The sequence below is a fragment of the Hyaena hyaena genome, unplaced genomic scaffold (assembly GCF_003009895.1).
Source record: "Hyaena hyaena isolate Hyena2069 unplaced genomic scaffold, ASM300989v1 scaffold_242, whole genome shotgun sequence".
NCBI classification, from domain to species: Eukaryota; Metazoa; Chordata; class Mammalia; order Carnivora; family Hyaenidae; genus Hyaena; species Hyaena hyaena.
Window position 1 is genome coordinate 1412857 of NW_024080869.1, and position 19228 is coordinate 1432084.

General features: G+C 39.9%; 1 protein-coding gene across 1 annotated transcript in view; it reads right to left on the reverse strand.

Annotated features, from left to right (window-relative positions):
* The window catches only part of DST (dystonin), a 230190-nt gene that overhangs the window by 127289 nt on the left and 83673 nt on the right, over positions 1-19228 (reverse strand). Inside the window, exons 32-36 of the mRNA XM_039244298.1 lie at positions 12373-12525; positions 10400-10633; positions 9697-9963; positions 6342-6890; positions 5115-5291 (exon numbers count right to left, since the gene is read on the reverse strand). Of these exons, the coding sequence (XP_039100229.1) occupies positions 5115-5291; positions 6342-6890; positions 9697-9963; positions 10400-10633; positions 12373-12525 (1380 nt within the window). The remainder of the gene's footprint in view (positions 1-5114; positions 5292-6341; positions 6891-9696; positions 9964-10399; positions 10634-12372; positions 12526-19228) is intronic.

Here is a 19228-nt window from a genome sequence, read left to right on the forward strand (position 1 = left end):
AAAAAAAAAAAAAAACCAGTAAAGACGGAAATGGAGCTGACTCTGAGTACAAGCTGGAACTAGACATAAAGCACAGGAAGCGAAGACCCATGGTGAGATTGCTAGAGAAGAAAGCAGGAAAACACCAGAGAACGAGGCCAATAAGGAATCACAGAGAGTTCTTCTCTGTAAGTGATGAGAAGGGAAAAAGATCAGATATCACCAGGGAGATGGAAATGGGCCTGGAACAATTCTATCCCCAAAAGTTATAGGAAAAGAGAAAGTGGAAAAGGTTACCAATGTCATCTGCTACAGAAATGATACTGTAACCTTGAACCTGCTGAAGAGATACCCCCATTTCTCTCATTTCTCGAGGCAGATGCAGCTCAACAGCTAGGACAAAGAGAGAAGAAGTAGAGGCAAGAACCACAGATAAGTCTTCCAAAAGTTTGGCCCTGCACTCCTAACACCTCTGATGTAGCTGTGTCCAAATGGGCTGACTGTCTGCATGGGCCCCATGCTTGGCTTTCACTTCACTGGAGCTACTCGAGCTCTTCTTCCAGGCTCACATTCGGATTTCAGATTCAAATTCCCCTATGTCCAACTGCACATGAACTCATCCCTGGCCATGGGCCCAGGTTTCCAACTGCCTCTTGATCATTTCCATCTGGGTGTAAACAGTCACCACAGACTCAAAACGCTAAATCTGAACTCATCATCTCATCCCCTACACCTGCACTTCTGGTGTTGCATCTGGTAACCCAAGGAGTACCTCCAAGTCTCCTCCTAGACTCTCCTTTAACCCTCCTTTCCACACGCAAATCCACCACCAAGGCCTGACAACTTTACCTACTTAATGGTGAGGGTTTTGTTGTTGTTTGTTTGTTTATTGTTTTAAATCAGACTTCTGTTCTGTATTTCTGGATCATTGCAAGATAATCTGTCACTCAGCTCAAAAAAGTATCCTAACTGTGCTCCCTGTCTTCAGTCTCTTTGCTGATACAGCCTCCCCAATGTGTTCTATGTCAAATACATACTGACTATACTGCTCCTCTCTTTAAAATCTTTCAGTAGCTTCCCAATGTCTTTATAAAAAAAGACAGACTTGAGTATACTCTAAAAGGTCCAATGAAATCTATTCCTTAATTCTGTCTTCAATCTTTTCTTCCAACTCCTGTTCCAGAAATGTCCAATAACACAGCTATTTCTTAGCTCTTTGTTTGAGCTAGAGCTGATGTTTAACATCTCTACATACTAATCTTCTCATGCAACCTACCCCCCATTACTCTGAGCCTGGCTCTTATTCGCCCTTTAGTATTCAGCTGGTAACCCTCTTAACTTTCTCTTTACCCCTAGTTCTAAGAACTCCCGGCAGGGGCTCCCATAAATGACCTGTTTTGTCTCTCTACCGGCTTTGTCTTTTCTGTTAAATTGTAACCTCTTTGAAAACTAGGAATTCATTCTATTCAGATTCCTTTTATCACTGCCTAGCACAATGCTTGGCACATCACAGGCCCGGGGGAAAAAAGTTTCCAGAAAAAGTAAATGAATGAAAAGTAAGTAAATAAAAATATCAGATCCAAAAAGATCTTCTATTGCAGCCTCATTTCAGACTAAAATGCTGATAGCCAACCACAAAAATTTCCTCCACTGATTTTTACATTCAAGAAAATTTAAATGACATACGGGCAGAACATACATGTCAAAAGGCACACTAAGCTGTGGCCAACATGGGATTTGTGATATGTATACCAGATCCTAACATTGTCCCAAGATGCCAAAGAATCTTTATCAGAGTGGATATGTCTAGGAAATTCTTCCAGATGTTTAGTTAGAGGAAGTATAAAAAATTCCTCAGGACAGGAACTTCACCTAGAACCAGACTAAAGTCTAAGACACAGCTTGCTTGCACTGCATGCTTATTTAAGAGATGGAAAATGGTTATGGATACCTCCAAAAATGTCTTTTTTTTAGAATGTGAGTTCCCCAACAGAAGAGGCAGGGGTTCAACATCTTTGTGTCTTCACAAAACCTAATACTGAGGCTAGCACCCAAATGTCTACCAAATAAATATATGTAAAAGTTCTACGAAAACATCCAATACCATAGATGGCCCTATCTAACATCCTAAAACTTAGAAATGGATTACAAAAGAAGCATTTTTTTCTTCCCTTCTTCTTTTCTAAACATTCCATGCCTTTTCTGTGCATAATTATGTTCAAGAGAGTCAACGGTTTTTTAAAATTCTTAACATGTATTGGGTTATAATTTAACAATAGCAGTGGTTTATAAATACTACTTTAGGATAAAACTGCAAATTAAAATAGTCAAAAGGGTACCATATATAATTTTTAATGGATCTCAATGATTTTAAAATGTAAAAGAGCATCTATGACAGGAAACACTGAAAGATTATGACCTTGGGCCCCTCGCCTGGACCGGAAAAGTGTGAAGTTTGTAAAGAGCACTTGGCCAACTCATGGAAGATTCCTGACTTGACACTATCCCTGAGATCAGTGCAAACCTAGAATGTAGATACTGCCAGGCAGAATGACCTAGCTCCACATCTGCTCCCAAACCCAGGCCTCTCAGCCGGTCCCCAAATCCTGTCTTTCTGTGCCCTGTATGGGATGAAAATTTAGTTTGGTCCATGGATTTTCCTGGAAGCAGATTTTGAGGTCATTATAGCTCAGTGGTATCAGAGTGTGGACAGCTCAGCTAACAGTCATTTGAATAATAATGCTAATGACAATGTGCTATGGGGAGACTTATTTCACACAAATGACTTTGGGGTTCACATGAACCCCAAATTATATTCTCTGTCCAATAGAATACGTTAGTATTTGTAAGACAAAATGTGTTAGTCTTCTGTGTTTATATTACTGTTAAAGAAAAATAATTTTACATGTTAATAAAAATGAAAGAAATGGAGATTACCCAATCCTCATAAAAATGTATCCTTGCTACATGCTGAGATCATCTGTGAGGAAAAAATGAATGTATGCCAAGAGCAACTTTAATTGCACATTTAATTTTTTAAATTATGCTGTGGCTTAATTAGAATTTATTCTCCTTTGAGACATTGCTCTCCTCTTTACTATTTCTTTGGCTGCCTTCTGCCTGGAAGAATCTTTATCCGCCAGCACATACCAAGTAAGTTTTCCTGTTTTAGAATTAACCCATGTGTCTGTTTAACTTAAAAGCAATATAGTATTCTTTGGGGTTTTTCTTTCATATAGTAAGTGATCAGTTTCCTGACAGAGACCTAACTTGAAATGTGTTGTTTTCATTTTATATACTTTCCTATACTAGAAATACCAAACTTTTTGTAATGTTTTCTTTCTTTTTGAGAGAGTGTGAGCAGGGGAGGGGCAGAGGAAGGGACAGAAGATCTGAAGCAGGATCCTCACTGACAGTAGTGAGACTGATGTGGGGCTTGAACTCACGAACTGTGAGGTCATGACCTAAGCTTAAGTTAGACGCTCAACCTACTGAGCCATACTGTCCTTTGACAGGTAATCAAGTGGAACCTGAAAACTTAATTAAGATAGATTTTTTCTAGTGCTTGCTTGTAGAAAAGGAAGGAAGCAAGGAAGGAAGGAAAGAAGGAAGGGAGGGGGGGGGGAGAGAGAGAGAGAGAGAGAGAAAGAGAGAGAGAAAAGAGGCCCAGGATGGATAATGCACATCCAAAAAGAAGGAAAACAACCCCAGGAAGCTGCACCCCTGCAGGGACACCAACCTGGACCTCTCCCTGGTGCCTAATGTGATCCTGGGGAAAGAGAGAAGGAAGCAGCGCCCTCCACTTTTCACTGCTCAGGGCACCTCACCTCCCTCCTCTCATCCCACACTTCCCATCCCCATCTCTCTGCCTTGGCCTTAACCTGCCACATGTCACCCCAGGGTATGACTTCCAGCCAGAAGTTGCCAGTCTCAGTCAATAACTAACATGAGAGCACCCGTTTTCCTTGTTAAGAGCACAACAATGGTGTTTTTATTCTAGAACTAACAGAGGCGACTGAATTTTCAAAGGTAGTTGTTTAACTGGCAATGCAGTGTTTACTTTCTAGCCACAGCAGTAATAAGCAACTGCCATCCACCTGCTAAAAGGAAAGACAGAGCAGATTTATGAAACTTTCAAATTCAAAATTATCGGTCACATAGAACAAGAGTAAAATACTTCAAAAATTGTCTCATTCCATTAAGATTTTAAAATAGGCTTTTGGGTGCGTGGGTGGCTCAGTCGATTGAGCCTCTGGCTCTTGATTTCAGCTCAGGTCATGATCTCCCAGTTCACGAGTTCAAGCCCCATATTGGGCTCTGTGCTGACAACATGAAGTCTGCTTGGGATTCCCTCTCTCTCTGCCCTTCCCTTGCTTGTGCGCTCTCTCTCTCCCCCTTTCTCTCTCTCTTAAAATAAATAAATAAACTTAAAATATTTTTTTAAAAAATAAATAATATATGCATTAAATTTAAGATACTCTCCCATTGTGGGTATCCTGCGACTTCTCCAATTACTCAGTCTGACACCAAGCCTGCATTTTTGAAGAGCAGGTAGACTTTTTGAGAACTGTTCTAGGTAACAACTGAAGTTTATGTCTCTAAGAATTACGGGGATGCTCAATAGGAACACCAGTCCTGGCCTTCAGATCCCAGATGGAATAGTGACATCCATTCTTCCTTTTTACTTGTTCATTCTTGAACAAGTATTTATTGAGCACCCACTTTGCCATGTACTTCTTCTACGTGCTGGGGAGATAGCAATGAGCAAATGGGAGAAACACACACCTGCCTTCATGGAACTTACCTGCAATGAACCAAATAAATAAGTATAAAGATAAATAAGTGGCCAGCGCAATACTGAGTTTTCTTTAGGGAGGAGGGAGCAGTGGAATGTAAGCCGTAACCGCAATGGTAAACAACAATGGAAAAAACTATCTCATTAGAAAGAGAAGTAAATTGGGCACTGCATTAGAGTGCACCTCCCTTTGGAAGGACAAGTACTTTTCCCAGCCTTTAATCCCCTTCCCTACGCGAAACTATCACACAAGTGTGGAGAAACCGATGACTTTCGGCAAGACGACGGAAGGGTTGATCTCTAACCTTTCTCTTTCTATCTCTCTAGCTCTCTTTCTTACCTTGGTCTCTTCTAATTGCCTTTGCAGATTTTTAGGGTCCACAGCGATGGGTTCAGATAAGTGTTTGCTTGCTGTGACCTCACAGGCCTGGAGCCCAGAAAGAAGTCCACAGGAGGCATCTTCATAGTGTTGATATTTATCCACCAGGTCTTTAAGATTATTCCCAAGGATGTTGCACTAAAAAAAAAAAAAAAAAAAAAAAAAAATCAGAAGAGAATAAGGGTGGGGGATTAAAGTCCCACTATCTTCATATGTATTAAAACTTTAGGACCCATGAGTAACACAACTTGGAAAACACCAGACTTTAGCCAAAGTTAGTGAAACCTACAGGTTTTACATGCAGAAGCATCTTCAAAAAGTAACAGTAAAAACAGAGATAGTCCTAGGTAGATGTCAATTCAAAAACATATTTACAAGAGCTGGGTCTTGCCCCAGAATGAAGGATTTAGGAATCAATTCCCAGAGGAGGCTAATCCACCAGGGCACATTCCCAAGGAGTTTTATACACCATGTGGACAGCCATGTATTGGATGGAGAGGTTTTCAAAGTGCTTATATAAATCAGTCATGTTACACAAGACTGATGCTGCACAAGGAGGGTAAATAAATCTAGATCAGAATGAAGCAAAGGCCAGTAATCAACGATGCTCTTCAAACCATCCGTGCAATGTGGCCAGTCTATTCAGCTTATACTGTAAACAGGGAAATGTTCCCTTAGTTTTGTTTTGTTTTTAAACAGAACTCTTTTGCTTATCCACAAGAAGAGAAGCTGAAACAGTCTGTTAGCCATTAAGTATTAAAATACTGCACTGATCAAAGATATCTGCAAAACAAACAAGTGTCATATCTGTGAAGGAAATTTTCAGAGATGAAACATCACCTTCCAAGCCTGAGACGATACAAATTAGCAAGCCCCGCTTTGGGCTCGGAACCAAAACATAAACGCCGCCTGGTGGTCAAATCAGATACTGGCGTTCTAGAGTACAGGCTGCCAGGAAAGTGCCTCTCAAAACGCTAAATAGGTATAACTTTAGGCTCCTAATCTTTAAACACGTTTGCAGAAGTAAAGCACATGTATAAGAAAGAAGGGATGAGGATGAAACCACTTTATTTCCTCTGCTTCAGTTCTTAGATTTCTCGCCTCTAATTCAAAAAAAAAAAAAAAAATTAAGAGGGACAGGGTGCAAACTCTAGACACAGGCTGATTCTCCCTTAAAAATAAAATTACCTTAGAGTAGAGAGACCTGAAGCGATCGGTAGCATGATCCAATTTGCTCTGGACTTCTCTGTGGGTTGCAGAAGTATCGATATTGTCTTGGTCAGCCTTGCTACTGCCACTTCTCCTGCTGCAAGATTTGGCCGCTTCTAACACTCTGTTTCCAGAAATTGTGATGTACCTCAAGTCCCCTTTGTGAGAAATGACATCTTCTGAGAAACTCTTCTGCCGCTTCAGTTTGGTCATTAAACCACTGAGGTCGTCGGCACCTGCTTCCAGGTTTTCCAGCTCTTGCTCCGACTGCTGCAGCCAGTGTTCAAACTCGCTGTAATCGGCGTCGAACTTTTCTAATTCTTCCTGCAGAGAATGCGTTAATTTCATCTTCTTCTCCGACTCGGCCAGTGCAGTCTCATAGTGTGTTTTCAGTTCCTTCATGTTCTTCTGCAGTTTTTCTTTTTCCTCAGGAGAGAGATAGTGACCCTGTTTCTCAAGCAAGGCTTGTGCAGACTGAGTGGCCATGAGGACTGCTTGGTGCTGAGAGACGATCTTCTCATGGTGGGCCTGCGTGAAAACAAATCAGCTGTAAGGCAGAGCAGTGATGGGGTTACCCTGAGGTGTCGGGAGCCCAGGACCGATAGACTTCAGTGATCCACAGGCCGACAGCTTGCTTCTCATGAACCTTGTCAAGGTGCACAGTATGTCCCTTGCGCTGGTGCATTTCAGAAGAGCATGCTTTGACCACTACTTATTTCTGAGAAGTTTCCAAGCGTCTCTAGAAAGTACTTAGATGATCACATAGGACAAGTACTGTTTTTGAGAACTTTGGAAAAAATGTAATGAATCTTTATTCCACTTCTAAAACAAACATCTACAGTATGATCTCATTTTACTCACTGCTTCCTCACAATCACCTTAAAGGGAATGCTAATGTCTTCAGCTAATTATTGAGCAGATAAACAGAATATTTTATTAAGAAATGACTCTGAAAACACATACAAATAGGGAAAAGAGAATTTGTTCCTTTTAAAGCTATAAAAATCTTATGACAACAATTAAGTGAGGACAATAAACATTCAGAGGAGCCCAATGAAATCAAAGAGAACACTGGAGCTACTTAGCATCTCTGGGCTGCCGCTTCCTGCACTGGGGAAAATGGGGACTCTTACCCCTACACATCATGGGTTTGCTGAAAGGAGTACATAAGGTCACATGTGCCAGGGGTTAAAATCCACTCTGCAAGCAGAGAGCAGAACTTCCAGCAGGTGTGCCACACACAGGTCACAGGTGCACCACACAGAGGTCACAGGTGTGCCGCACACAGGTCACGGGTGCCCAGCGCTATGGCTCCCGCGGCCTTCAGGGCAGCTGGGTGGGCGGCTGGAGTCCCTTTCTCTCCAGCCACAGCAGCTTCTTCCACTCACCCCAACATGCCATTGAAAGGTGGCAAAATGGAGAAGAATCCTTTTGGGTCATTTTCCTCACTCTCCTAGTGTGCAAACACCACGACAGGGAATTTCACTTGCTCAGTGGGGGATCCCCAGCACCTAGAGCAGTGTTGGCAACAAGGGCTAACTAAGAATTACACTATACGCTATGAGTAGACGGGACCAAGAAGCACCGCTGTCGGGCAACTGCTCACTTACAAGTCTGATCCCCACTGGTCAGCTGCGAACTGACGCATTCATATTTGTATTCTCACTGTTTGTAACAACACCGGCCACACTGTGGGCACAAGACAAATATTTGTGTCTGAAGAACTTTTCTCCCACATACTGTGTTGTTGGCCTTTGAAATATAATCACATACTACCTTCCAGTGGGTCTTCTGCACATAGTAGGTTAGATAGACATATAGAACACCTTAGAAATTATCTGATCCATCCCCTTCCTTTTAGAGATGAAGGAAGGACAAAGGAGACTCAGTCTAAAGGAAAAAATGACATGGCCAAGGACATGTGGCACAACTAGAAAGAGCTAGAAACAGGCCCTGAGGCTATCCCTCCACTCTGCCAGGACATCAGGAATTCCTATAGCACTTTCAGAGTTCCATATTCTTAGAAGCAAAAAGATCAGAAGGCAAACCTCATGCAGTGAGGCATCGTTATGTCTCAGTCCACCCACCGCTATTCTTCACTCCTTGAGTCAAGTTATTAACCTTTCCTGACTTCTATGTATCGGACTCATAAGGCATTCCTAAAGGAATTCATTAAATTTTTCATTTTAAGAAATAATTATAACAAGGTTCTGTAATAGCCGCTGGAAACCATAAATACAGTAAATACTTCCACTTTTCTTCTGGAATAATTTAGATTTCCTGTAATATAAACCCCCCCCAGAGAGCATTCTATTCCAAAGACTCCAAAAACAAGGACATGGAGGAAAACACAAAAAACAGTGTAAGTACCTCAAAGTCCAGTCATCTGTCTACAAAAGCCAAATGTTGAAATAAAATGATCAATTGTGTGACACTGTGCAAAAAGTTTTTCCAAAGTTGCCTTTGGTCCTATAGCAACATTACCATTCACTTCAATTCCCACTTACACCCTGAATTTTTAGAAGGCTTTTCACCCCTCTTCTCAGCAATGCCCTTGACTGTGGAGATGAGCCAAGGCTTGGGGAGAACATGAGAGAGCTCAAGAGTGCAGAGCGAGCTGGTCTGCAAACACAGAATAGAACTTAGCAGAGTGACTGAGCTCGTGGCCTGGTTTTAAATCCAAATTCCATCCCTGACTAGATGTATAAACTTGGGCAAGTGGCTTCCTTCTTTACGTTACAGTCTCCCCACCTGTGAATCAAGGATGGGATGTAGCTTCAGAAGGAGCGGGGTGGACTAAATGTGCTGAGATGGAAAAGAACTAAGAAGAGTGCTTGGCCCACCATAACTGCTCTATAAATATCAGCTTATTATTATTTCTACCAGTTCCTTAGAAGTCTGCTTCACTTAGAAGAATGCCGTATCTAGTGATTTATTTCTCATTGTTTTTGAGTTACTTAGAATCCTCACAGTAACTTACATTTGACATGATGAACCCAGAAAATGGGACTTTACTCTCGATAGTCATTAAGATTTTTTTTTAAATGTTTATCTTGTGAGAAAGAGAAGGCGAGGGCAGGGGAGTGGGAGGGCAGATAGAGAGGGAGCGAGAGACTCCCAAGCAGGCTCTATGCTGTCAGCGCAGAGCCCAACGTGGAGCTCAATGTCACTAATCCTAAGATCACGACCTGAGCTGAAATCAAGAGTTGGACACTTAACCAATGGCGCTACCCAGGTGCCCTGATCATTAAGGTTTTGAAAGGTAACTCAGGTACTCTTCGAACAGACCTGAAAAACAGAATTTGACAACATGACTATGTTTAAATGAACCAACCTTAACTTTCTGGTATTGCTGGTTCAGATTCTCCTCAGTGGTTCCAACTTGTCCATCAACATCAGTTTCCAGCAAGTTACCATTAACTTCATCCTCTTCTCCAATTGCTGACTTGCCATCGCCTTCTTGAAAATGAGTTCCATTCTGTTCAATTACCTGCCTCTGTTTTATCCCTGCCCTTTCTGAATCTTTGTCCACATTTGACAGCCAGTCCAAAAGGTTTTCTATTTTGGTTTTGCTCTCTTCCAGCTGCTTCACAGCCGCAATCTGGACAGACAGAGAAAGTTCACAGTAGGTATTCTGAATGCAGGCTGGGGCACTAGTTTTAAGATCATTTAACATTAGAGTGGGAATACTAAAAAGCTGACACACACTGAAAACTGAACGCAGTGAAACTAAACCTTAGAGCAACAGGCAATAACTTGGAAGTTTCCATTGTTCTTAAAAATTTTAACTATAATTGATGAGTCCTCATACATTTCCCAAGAAGAAAGTCCTAGAATCCCACTTAAATTTCTTTAAAAAGTTAAAGAAAGCCAATTCTTCAAACTTCTGTGGTATATGGTTGATCATATAACTGGAAACCCAGAATTCTAGGTCTCTGGTGCTAAGCATTGCTTACTGCTGCCTGAGAGCACTTAAAATTTCAAGTAGCTGTTAGTTTTCAACAAAGCAACAGAGTACCATATATTTGAATAAAGACCTTTTCAGTTTCTTCTTTGATTGCTGTTGTCACAACTTTATCCAGCTCCTTTTTTGACTGTTCTGCCTTTAGATTAAGCTGTTCACACTTTAACTTGGCTTCATTAAGTTTCTGCTCGATCAAAGCCTTATCTTCTCGTGACAGCTTTTCACCATTCTCTTTCAAGAAGTTCTCTGTATTTTTCACTATTTCTGCCAAAGCCTGAGCACTTCCTTGCATATCTTTCTGTAATTCCTTATAACACAAAAGAAAAAAAAATCTCATTAAATGATTACCTATTTAATTCTTCCAGAGTTGTAATTCTAAAAGAGGGTGTGAGCAGAGGAGAATCTAGCATGTATAGCTTGAAAAAGCACAGTCAATTTGAGTTGGTTACTTAAATCACAATATTTAGTATAAGGAAATCTCAAACAGCCTTAAAGAAAGGTGTGAGATTTTCTTATTTCATAAAGGGATATGGTTTATAAAACACTGAAAACAGTAAATTTAATAACACAATCTATACAAATTTGCACACACCAGATATTTTTACATTATGTGAACACATTTGTAAGAGCTTTTAAATACATGGTAATATTTTTTATTCAATTTCTAAACATTATTTTTAAGTTTATTATTTAGTGAGTAACAGAGTGAGTGCATGTACATGTGCATGCATGAGCCAGGGAGGAACAGAGAGAGAGGCAGAGGAAGAATCCCAAGCAGGCTCCACACTGTCAGTGCAGAGCCCAATGTGGGGCTCAGACTCCTGAACGGTGAGATCATGACCTGAGCTGAAATCAAGAGTCGGACACTTAACTGAGCCACCCAGGCACCCCTACATTTATTTTAATATATATCTCTAGTCAGGATAAAAACAAAGTAGTTCTCCGAGTGAACTATGATTAAGTTATCCTAAACCCCAGAGCTCTCTAAAATGCAATGTTTGCTTCTTTGCCCCAGCTGTTAGGAAGCTCAAGATTAAGATGTCTCCTCAGAAGTTATAGCTTCTCTCAATCTAGATTTCTTTATGGAATTTTTATTCTTCTCTTCCTCCATTACTTTGCATTTTTGTTTTCCATATTACACTGTTTGAACTATCATATTATGTTTCCATATTTTTAATTTCAGCCTCATCAAATTATTCTAAGAAGTATTCGATCATGATCTCATGAGTTGGGAGTTCGAGCCCTGCATCAGGCTCCACCCTGACAGAATGGAGCCCACTTGGGATTCTTTTTCTCTCACACTCTCTGTACCTGCCCTGCTTATGCTGTCTGTCTCTGTCTGTCTGTCTGTCTGTCTGTCTCTCTCTCTCAAAAATATATAAATTAACACTTGAAAACAAAAGAAGCATTTGAATTGAAAGAGATACTACTTATTAAGCCACTACTATGTGACATTAACTGTGCTGGTCACTTAATTAGCACACAATATTTATTTAACTTTTAAAATCAATGAAGTGGGACCAACGAAGAAACTGAGGCTCAAACAGATTTTGCTATAAAGCTAACAGTGTGGAAGGGTCTGGGATTTGAACCAAGAGCTAACTAGTTACAATGAGAGTATTCTTTCTCCTGATACCAAAATAAAGTATATCTTTACCTGTCATTGTTTATTCATTCAATGAAAAGGAACAAAGTGTAGAGAAAGAGGAAAAGAATAAGAAGGAGTTAAGAAAGAGAACAAGCCTAAATGAATAGCTATTTCACCTTATGTGCAACTGAATGAGCTGGGCTTAAATGGGTCCCAGTTTTAGCTCCTCACACAAGGTAATTCCTTTGTATCTCCTTCCCTCAGTATCTCACCAAAACCAGTCAAGAAAATTACCTGGCTTTCTTGAAGTTGGAAATGTAACTCTTAGTATAAAGTTTAAAGCTCAAGCCTGGGGCCATCTAAGTATGTCTTGGCTCAGAAAAGCTAAAATGATTTGGTAATAAGAGTAATCAAACTTAACAGCAACACAGACCTGCTGATGCAAAACCAAACTTTACCTCCTGCTTGGACTGGTACTTCTTCAGCTCAGCTGTGCCATCTCCAATCACAAAGGCTTCTTGGTGACCGATCAGGCGGTTTTCAGTTTGGGTGAGGAGATCACATATCCCTTGGAGTTTCTCTTTGTACTCCTGCTGACGCTCTGCCACGATCTAAAGTGGGGCAAAATCGAAACATCTTAAATGTGTGGACATGAACACCTCATGTGATTACTCCTAATTAGAACACATTTTGCAAGTTCTAATCACAAAATTAGAACATATCTTGCAAGATTTTCTAAGTATGCTGTAAACATGGTAGCAGTGGGGTAACAAATTGAGCAAGGTGACACAGAAAGTGAAAGCATGTCCCATATACAAAGGAAGAGATCATGTGTGGATGAAACTGCTCAGCAGAATACTGGCCATGCACATGTGTAAGAGACGGAACCTCTGACCAACAGGAAGAAACATTCCGTTTTCTTAAGCTCTTGAAACCTGCGATATACACAATTAATTCTGCAAAAGGATATCAAAACAGAAGTTAGTTGTAATTTGTCTGTGAACATATTTAATATGTGTATACAGGTTATTATGCTAGAGACAACACCTAGGTGCTTCAAGAAGTAATAAAAGCAATGCATGCAGTATTTTTACTTAATCACTATGCCTAATTCCATTCCCATCCCTTTGCTCATTATTATTAGATGTAGCACTCTAATATAATTCAGTAAATTAAGAGATTAATTTACTATGTCAATACTAATACTTGCATCTTTCATTTTCCTATTACTTATACACTAGTTATTCATCTTATAGCCACTGATCATGTTTCCTAGGAGCCTAACACATGCCAGATAAGTACTAAGTATTTTATATTCATTCTTTATTGATGCTCACAATCCGACCAGGTAAGTACTGTGATTTTTCCAGTTTACCACTGAGGAAACAGTGGTTGAGTGGCTTGCCCTAGATCACGCATGTCTGAGTGCAGCTGGGACATACTAGGCAGTCCAGGGCCACAGCCCACACTCTGCACTGCTATCCCATACTGCCTCCCAGAGGAAAAAGATACCTTAACCTTCTTTATCCTTATGTTCATCAATTTATCAATTTCTGAGTACATCCATATTTCCTACTACTGGGGGGAAAATCAAGACTTCCACTTGAAAACAGTAGTTTCAAGGAGGCATAAAAAATGAAAATAAACTAACTACAGCATTATTATGGAAAACTGTACTGTTTTATACTCTGTTATCTCTACATTATACCCTGTCCATTAATTGCCTTTCCAGAAAATCTTTCCTATTATGCCATGATCCTTAGGTTTCTTCATTACAGGTTTCACATGGAAGAACTAAAAACAAAGAATGGCAGCTCAACAAAGAAAGGCAAACCTTCTGATCATCAAGATCTCGTTCTAGCTGTAACTGAGTCTCTAAATGTTCCACCTGGGTAGTTACTGACTCCTGTACATCAAGAAAACACTTCTGAGTTGTATTTAAGAGCCTCAGCAGTTGTCTGCTTTGGTTGGGAGACAGGTCTTGTGCATATTCCGAAATGAAGAACTGTACATCAAAAGCAGTGGTTTCCAGCTGCGCTTTGGTAGGTCCAAGGTCTTTTAATACACTCTGTGAACAAAACAGTAAGGTACGAAATGGGAGCTAAGCCATAATACAAAGCTTACATCAATAATATTTTAAAAATATGTTTCTTGTATCAGGGACTGAAGGTTTATTGACATTTTTCATGATTTGTTTAGTCAAAAATCTATTCGTCATCTAGTAACAGGCAGTAAAGATAAAATTATTTCAGTACTATGGAGTTAGTATTACATGGAAAGACAATCCCTCTAAGAACACTTCAATCTGGTCTGCCACAGCACATTTAAAATGTAACTCAACAAAAAACAGAGACCCAACTTACATACACTTGGCATGTTAAAGGGGGAAATCAACATTAAAACATTACTTTTTTTTTCTTTTTCTTTTTTATTTTACAAATAGTTTATTGACAAATTAGTTTCCACATAACACCCAGTGCTCATCCCCACAAATGTCCTCCTCCATGCCCAAACTCCCCTCCCCCCCAAATCCATCAGTCCTCAGTTTTTGTCAGCATTCAAGAGTCTCTCATGGTTTGCCTCTCTCCCTTTCCCCCACCATTTCCCCCCTTCTTCTCCCACTTGTTCCTCAATAAAGTTCCTCCTAATCCTCCTATACGTGCAAACATATGATATTTGTCCTTCTCTGCCTGACTTATTTCGCTCAGCATAACACCCTCAAGGTCCATCCATGTTGCTACACATGGCCAGATTTCATTGTTTCTCATTGCCATGTAGTATTCCATGGTATAGATAAACTACATCTTCTTGATCCATTCATCCGTTGATGGACACTTAGGCTCTTTCCAAAAACATTACTTGTTAATATTTACAATATTCATGTAATTATGGTTTCTCATAAACAAGCCAACAGGGTATTTGAAACACAAATTCAATGAGCTAGAATTTCAGTTTTCTAACTCACTGGCCAGGACCCTAAGCATCATTCATGAGGCATGCTATTCCAATTAAGAACTTGGGGAGAAAAAGCCATGACAAAAGTAACCAGTACAGACAAGATGGTGGAAAAGTAGGGAGCTCCGTACATTTCACTTGCCCCCATCTCTCAAACAGAGAAGAACTGAAGACATAGGAACCCTTATAGAATCCAGGAGTTTGGGAGGAAAAGGAGATAGAGTCCGCTGAAAAAAGCTTATAGCGGTTACCTCAAGAAACAAGCCAAAGTACCCATGGTATTTGGAGAGTCCCAAATACCACTACGAATAGAAAAATAAAATAACCAAGGTCTCAACAAGAGAGACCAAGAGACACCATTCAAAGAACACATCCTGAATGGACAGGCCCTGGACAGTCAAAGAGCCTTCTTTGGTACAACAGCACTCCCAGGTGCAGAGTGGATAACAAGCTTTTAAAATTAAGAAGAGATAGAAAGCTAACCAAAATGATGAAATTGAAGAACACTCCTCCAAAGAAATTCCAGGAAGAAATGACAGCTAAAGAACTGCTCAAAACAGATATGAGCAACATAACTGAACAAGAATTTAGAACAATAGTCATAAAATTAATTGCTGGGCTTGAAAAAGGCATGGAAGACATCAGAACTATTGCTACAAAGACTATGGATCTTAAAAATAGTTGTGATGAATTAAAAAATGCTATAAATGAGATGTATAATAAAATGGATGTGTCCCATGCATGGATTGAAGAGGCAGAAAGGAGAATACGTGATTTAGAAGACACAATTATAGAAAAAGAGGAAGCTGAGAAAAAGAGAGATAAACTGATCCAGGAACACAAAAGGAGAGTTCGAGAGCTCAGTGATACATTCAAATGGAATAATATCCGTATCATAGGAATTCCGGAAGACGAAGAGAGAGGGAAAGGCACTGAAGGAGTCCTTGAACAAATTATAGCAGAGAACTTCCCCAATCTGGGGAAGGAAACAGACATTGAAATCCAAGAGTCACAGAGAACTCCCCTCAGATGTAACTTGAATCGATCTTCTGCACGACATATTATAGTGCAACTGGCAAAATATAATTTTTCACAAAGAGAGAATTCCGAAAGCAGCAAAACAGGCCTAACATACAAAGGTAAACCTATCAGAGTGGTTACAGACCTATCTACTGAAATTTGGTGGGCCAGAAAGGAATAGCAAGAAATCTTCAATGTGATGAACAGAAAAAATATGCAGCCAAGAATCCTCTATCCAGCAAGCCTGTCATTCAGAATAGAAAGAGGTATAAAAGTCGTTCTAAATAAATAAAAATTGAAAGAATTTGTCACCACTAAACCAGCCCTACAAGAAATCCTGAGGGGGACTCTCTGAGGGAAATGTTGTAGGGAACACAAGATACCAGAGACACCACCACAAACATGAATCCCACAAAGGACACGATGACTCTAAACCCATATTTTTCAATACTAACACTGAATGTAAACGGACTAAATGCCCCAATCAAAAGACATAGGGCAGCAGAATGGATAAAAACCAAAATCCATCTATTTGCTATCTACAAGAAATTCATTTTAGACTGGATAACACCTTCAGGTTGAAAGTAAGGGGATGGAGAAATGTATATCATGCTACTGGAAGTCAAAAGTAAGCTGGAATAGCTATACTTATATCAGAAAAACTGGATTTTAAAGGAAAGACAGTAACAAGGGATGAAGAAGAGCATTATATAATAATTACAGGGTCTATCAATCAGGAAGCGCTAACAATTATAAATGTCTACAAACCAAATATGGGAGCAACTCAATTAATCACAAACAGAAACACTCTTATGGATAAGAATGTGCTAATAGCAGGGGACATTAATACTCCACTTATAGCAATGGATAGATCAACTAGATAGTAAATAACTAATGACACAATGGACTTGAATGACACATTGGACCAGATAGAATCGACAGATATATTTAGAACTCTACATCCTGAGGCCATGGAATTCACTTTCTTCTCAAGTGTGCATGGCACATTCTCCAAGATAGATCACATACTGGGACATAAAGCAGCCCTCAATAAATATAAAAGAGAACTACAGGCCAATATCCTTAATGAATACATATTCAAAAATCCTCAACAAGATACTTGCAAATCGAATCCAACAGCACATAAAAAGAATTATCCACCAAGATCAACTGGGATTCATTCCTGGGTTACAGGGCTTGTTCAATATTCGCAAATCAATCAATGTGATACATCACATCAACAAAAGAAAAGATAAAAACCATATGATCCTGTCGATAGATGGAGAAAAAGCATTTGACAAAATACAGCATCCCTTCTTTTTTTTTCCATGTTTTATATGTTTATTTAATTTTTTTACAAATAGTTTATTGTCGAATTAGTTTCCACATAACACCCAGTGCTCATCCCCACAAATGTCCTCCTCCATGCCCAAACTCCCCCCCCCACATCCATCAGTCCTCAGTTTTTGTCAGCATTCAAGAGTCTCTCATGGTTTGCCTCTCTCCCTTTCCCCCACCATTTCCCCCCTTCTTCTCCCCCTTGTTCCTCAGTGAAGTTCCTCCTAATCCTCCTATACGTGCAAACATATGATATTTGTCCTTCTCTGCCTGACTTATTTCGCTCAACATAACACCCTCAAGGTCCATCCATGTTGCTACACATGGCCAGATTTCATTGTTTCTCATTGCCATGTAGTATTCCATGGTATAGATAAACCACATCTTCTTGATCCATTCGTCCATTGATGGACACTTAGGCTCTTTCCATGTTTTAGCTATTGTGGAGAGTGCTGCTATGAACATTGGGGTACATGTGCTCCTATGCATCAGCATTTCTGTATCCCTTGGGTAAATTCCTAGCAGTGCTATTGCTGGGTCATAGGNCTTACTTAAACATCATAAAAGCCATCTATGAGAAGCCTTTAGCTAACATCATCCTCAACGGGGAAAAACTGAGAGCTTTCCCCCTGAGACCAGGAACACGACAGGGATGTCCACTCTCACCAATGTTGTTTAACATAGTGCTGGAAGTCCTACCATCAGCCCTCAGACAACAAAAGGAAATAAAATGCATCAGAACTGGCAAAGAAGAAGTAAAACTCTCATTTTTGCAGACAACATGATACTCTATACACAAAACCCAACAGACTCCACCAGAAGCCTACTAGAACTGATCCATGAATTCAGCAAAGTTGCAGGGTACAAAATCAGCATACAGATATCAGTTGCATTTTTATACACCAACAATGAAGCAACAGAAAGAGAAATCAAGAAACTGATCCCATTCACAATTGCACAAAAAACCATAAAATACCTAGGAATAAACCTAACCAAAGATATAAGAGATCTGTATGATGAAAACTATAGAAAACTTATGAAGGAAATGGAAGAAGACACAAAGAAATGGAAAAAACATTTGATGCTCATGGATTGGAAGAATAAATACTGCTAAAATGTCATTACTACCCAAAGCAATCTACACATCCAATGCAATCCCAATCAAGATTGCACCAGCATTCTTCTCAAAGCTAGAACAAACTATCCTAAAATGTGTATGGAACCACAAAAGACACCGAATAGCCAAAATAACATTGCAGAAGAAAACCAAAATGGGAGGCATCACCATCCCAGACTTTAGCATCTACTACAAAGCTGTCATCATCAAGACAGTATGGTATTGGCACAAAAACAGACATATAGACCAATGGAATAGAATTGAGAACTCAGAATTGGACCCACAAATGTATAGCCAGCTAATCTTTGACAAAGCAGGAAAGAGTATCCAATGGAAAAAAGATAGCCTCTTTAACAGATGGTGTTGGGAGAACTGGACAGCAACATGCAGAAGAATGAAACTAGATCATTTTCTCACACCATACACAAAAATAAACTCAAAATGGATAAAGGACCTGAATGTGAGACAGGAAACCATCAAAACCCTAGAGGAGAAAGCAGGAAACAACCTTCTTGACCTCCCCTGCAGTAATATCTTACTTGACACATCCCCAAAGGCAAGGGAATCAAGAGCAAAAATGAACTATTGGGACCTCATCAAGACTAAAAGCTTCTGCACGGCAAAGGAAACAACCCACAAAACTAATAGGCAACCAATGGAAGGGGAAAAGATAGTTGCAAATGACACATCAGATAAAGGGTTAGTATCAAAAATCTATAAGGAACTCACCAAACTCCACACCTGAAAAACAAACAACCCAGTGAAGAAATGGGCAGAAGATATGAACAGACACTTCTCCAAAGAGGACATCCAGATGGCCAACAGACACATGAAACGATGCTCAGCATCCCTCCTGATCAGGGAAATACAAATCAAACCCACAC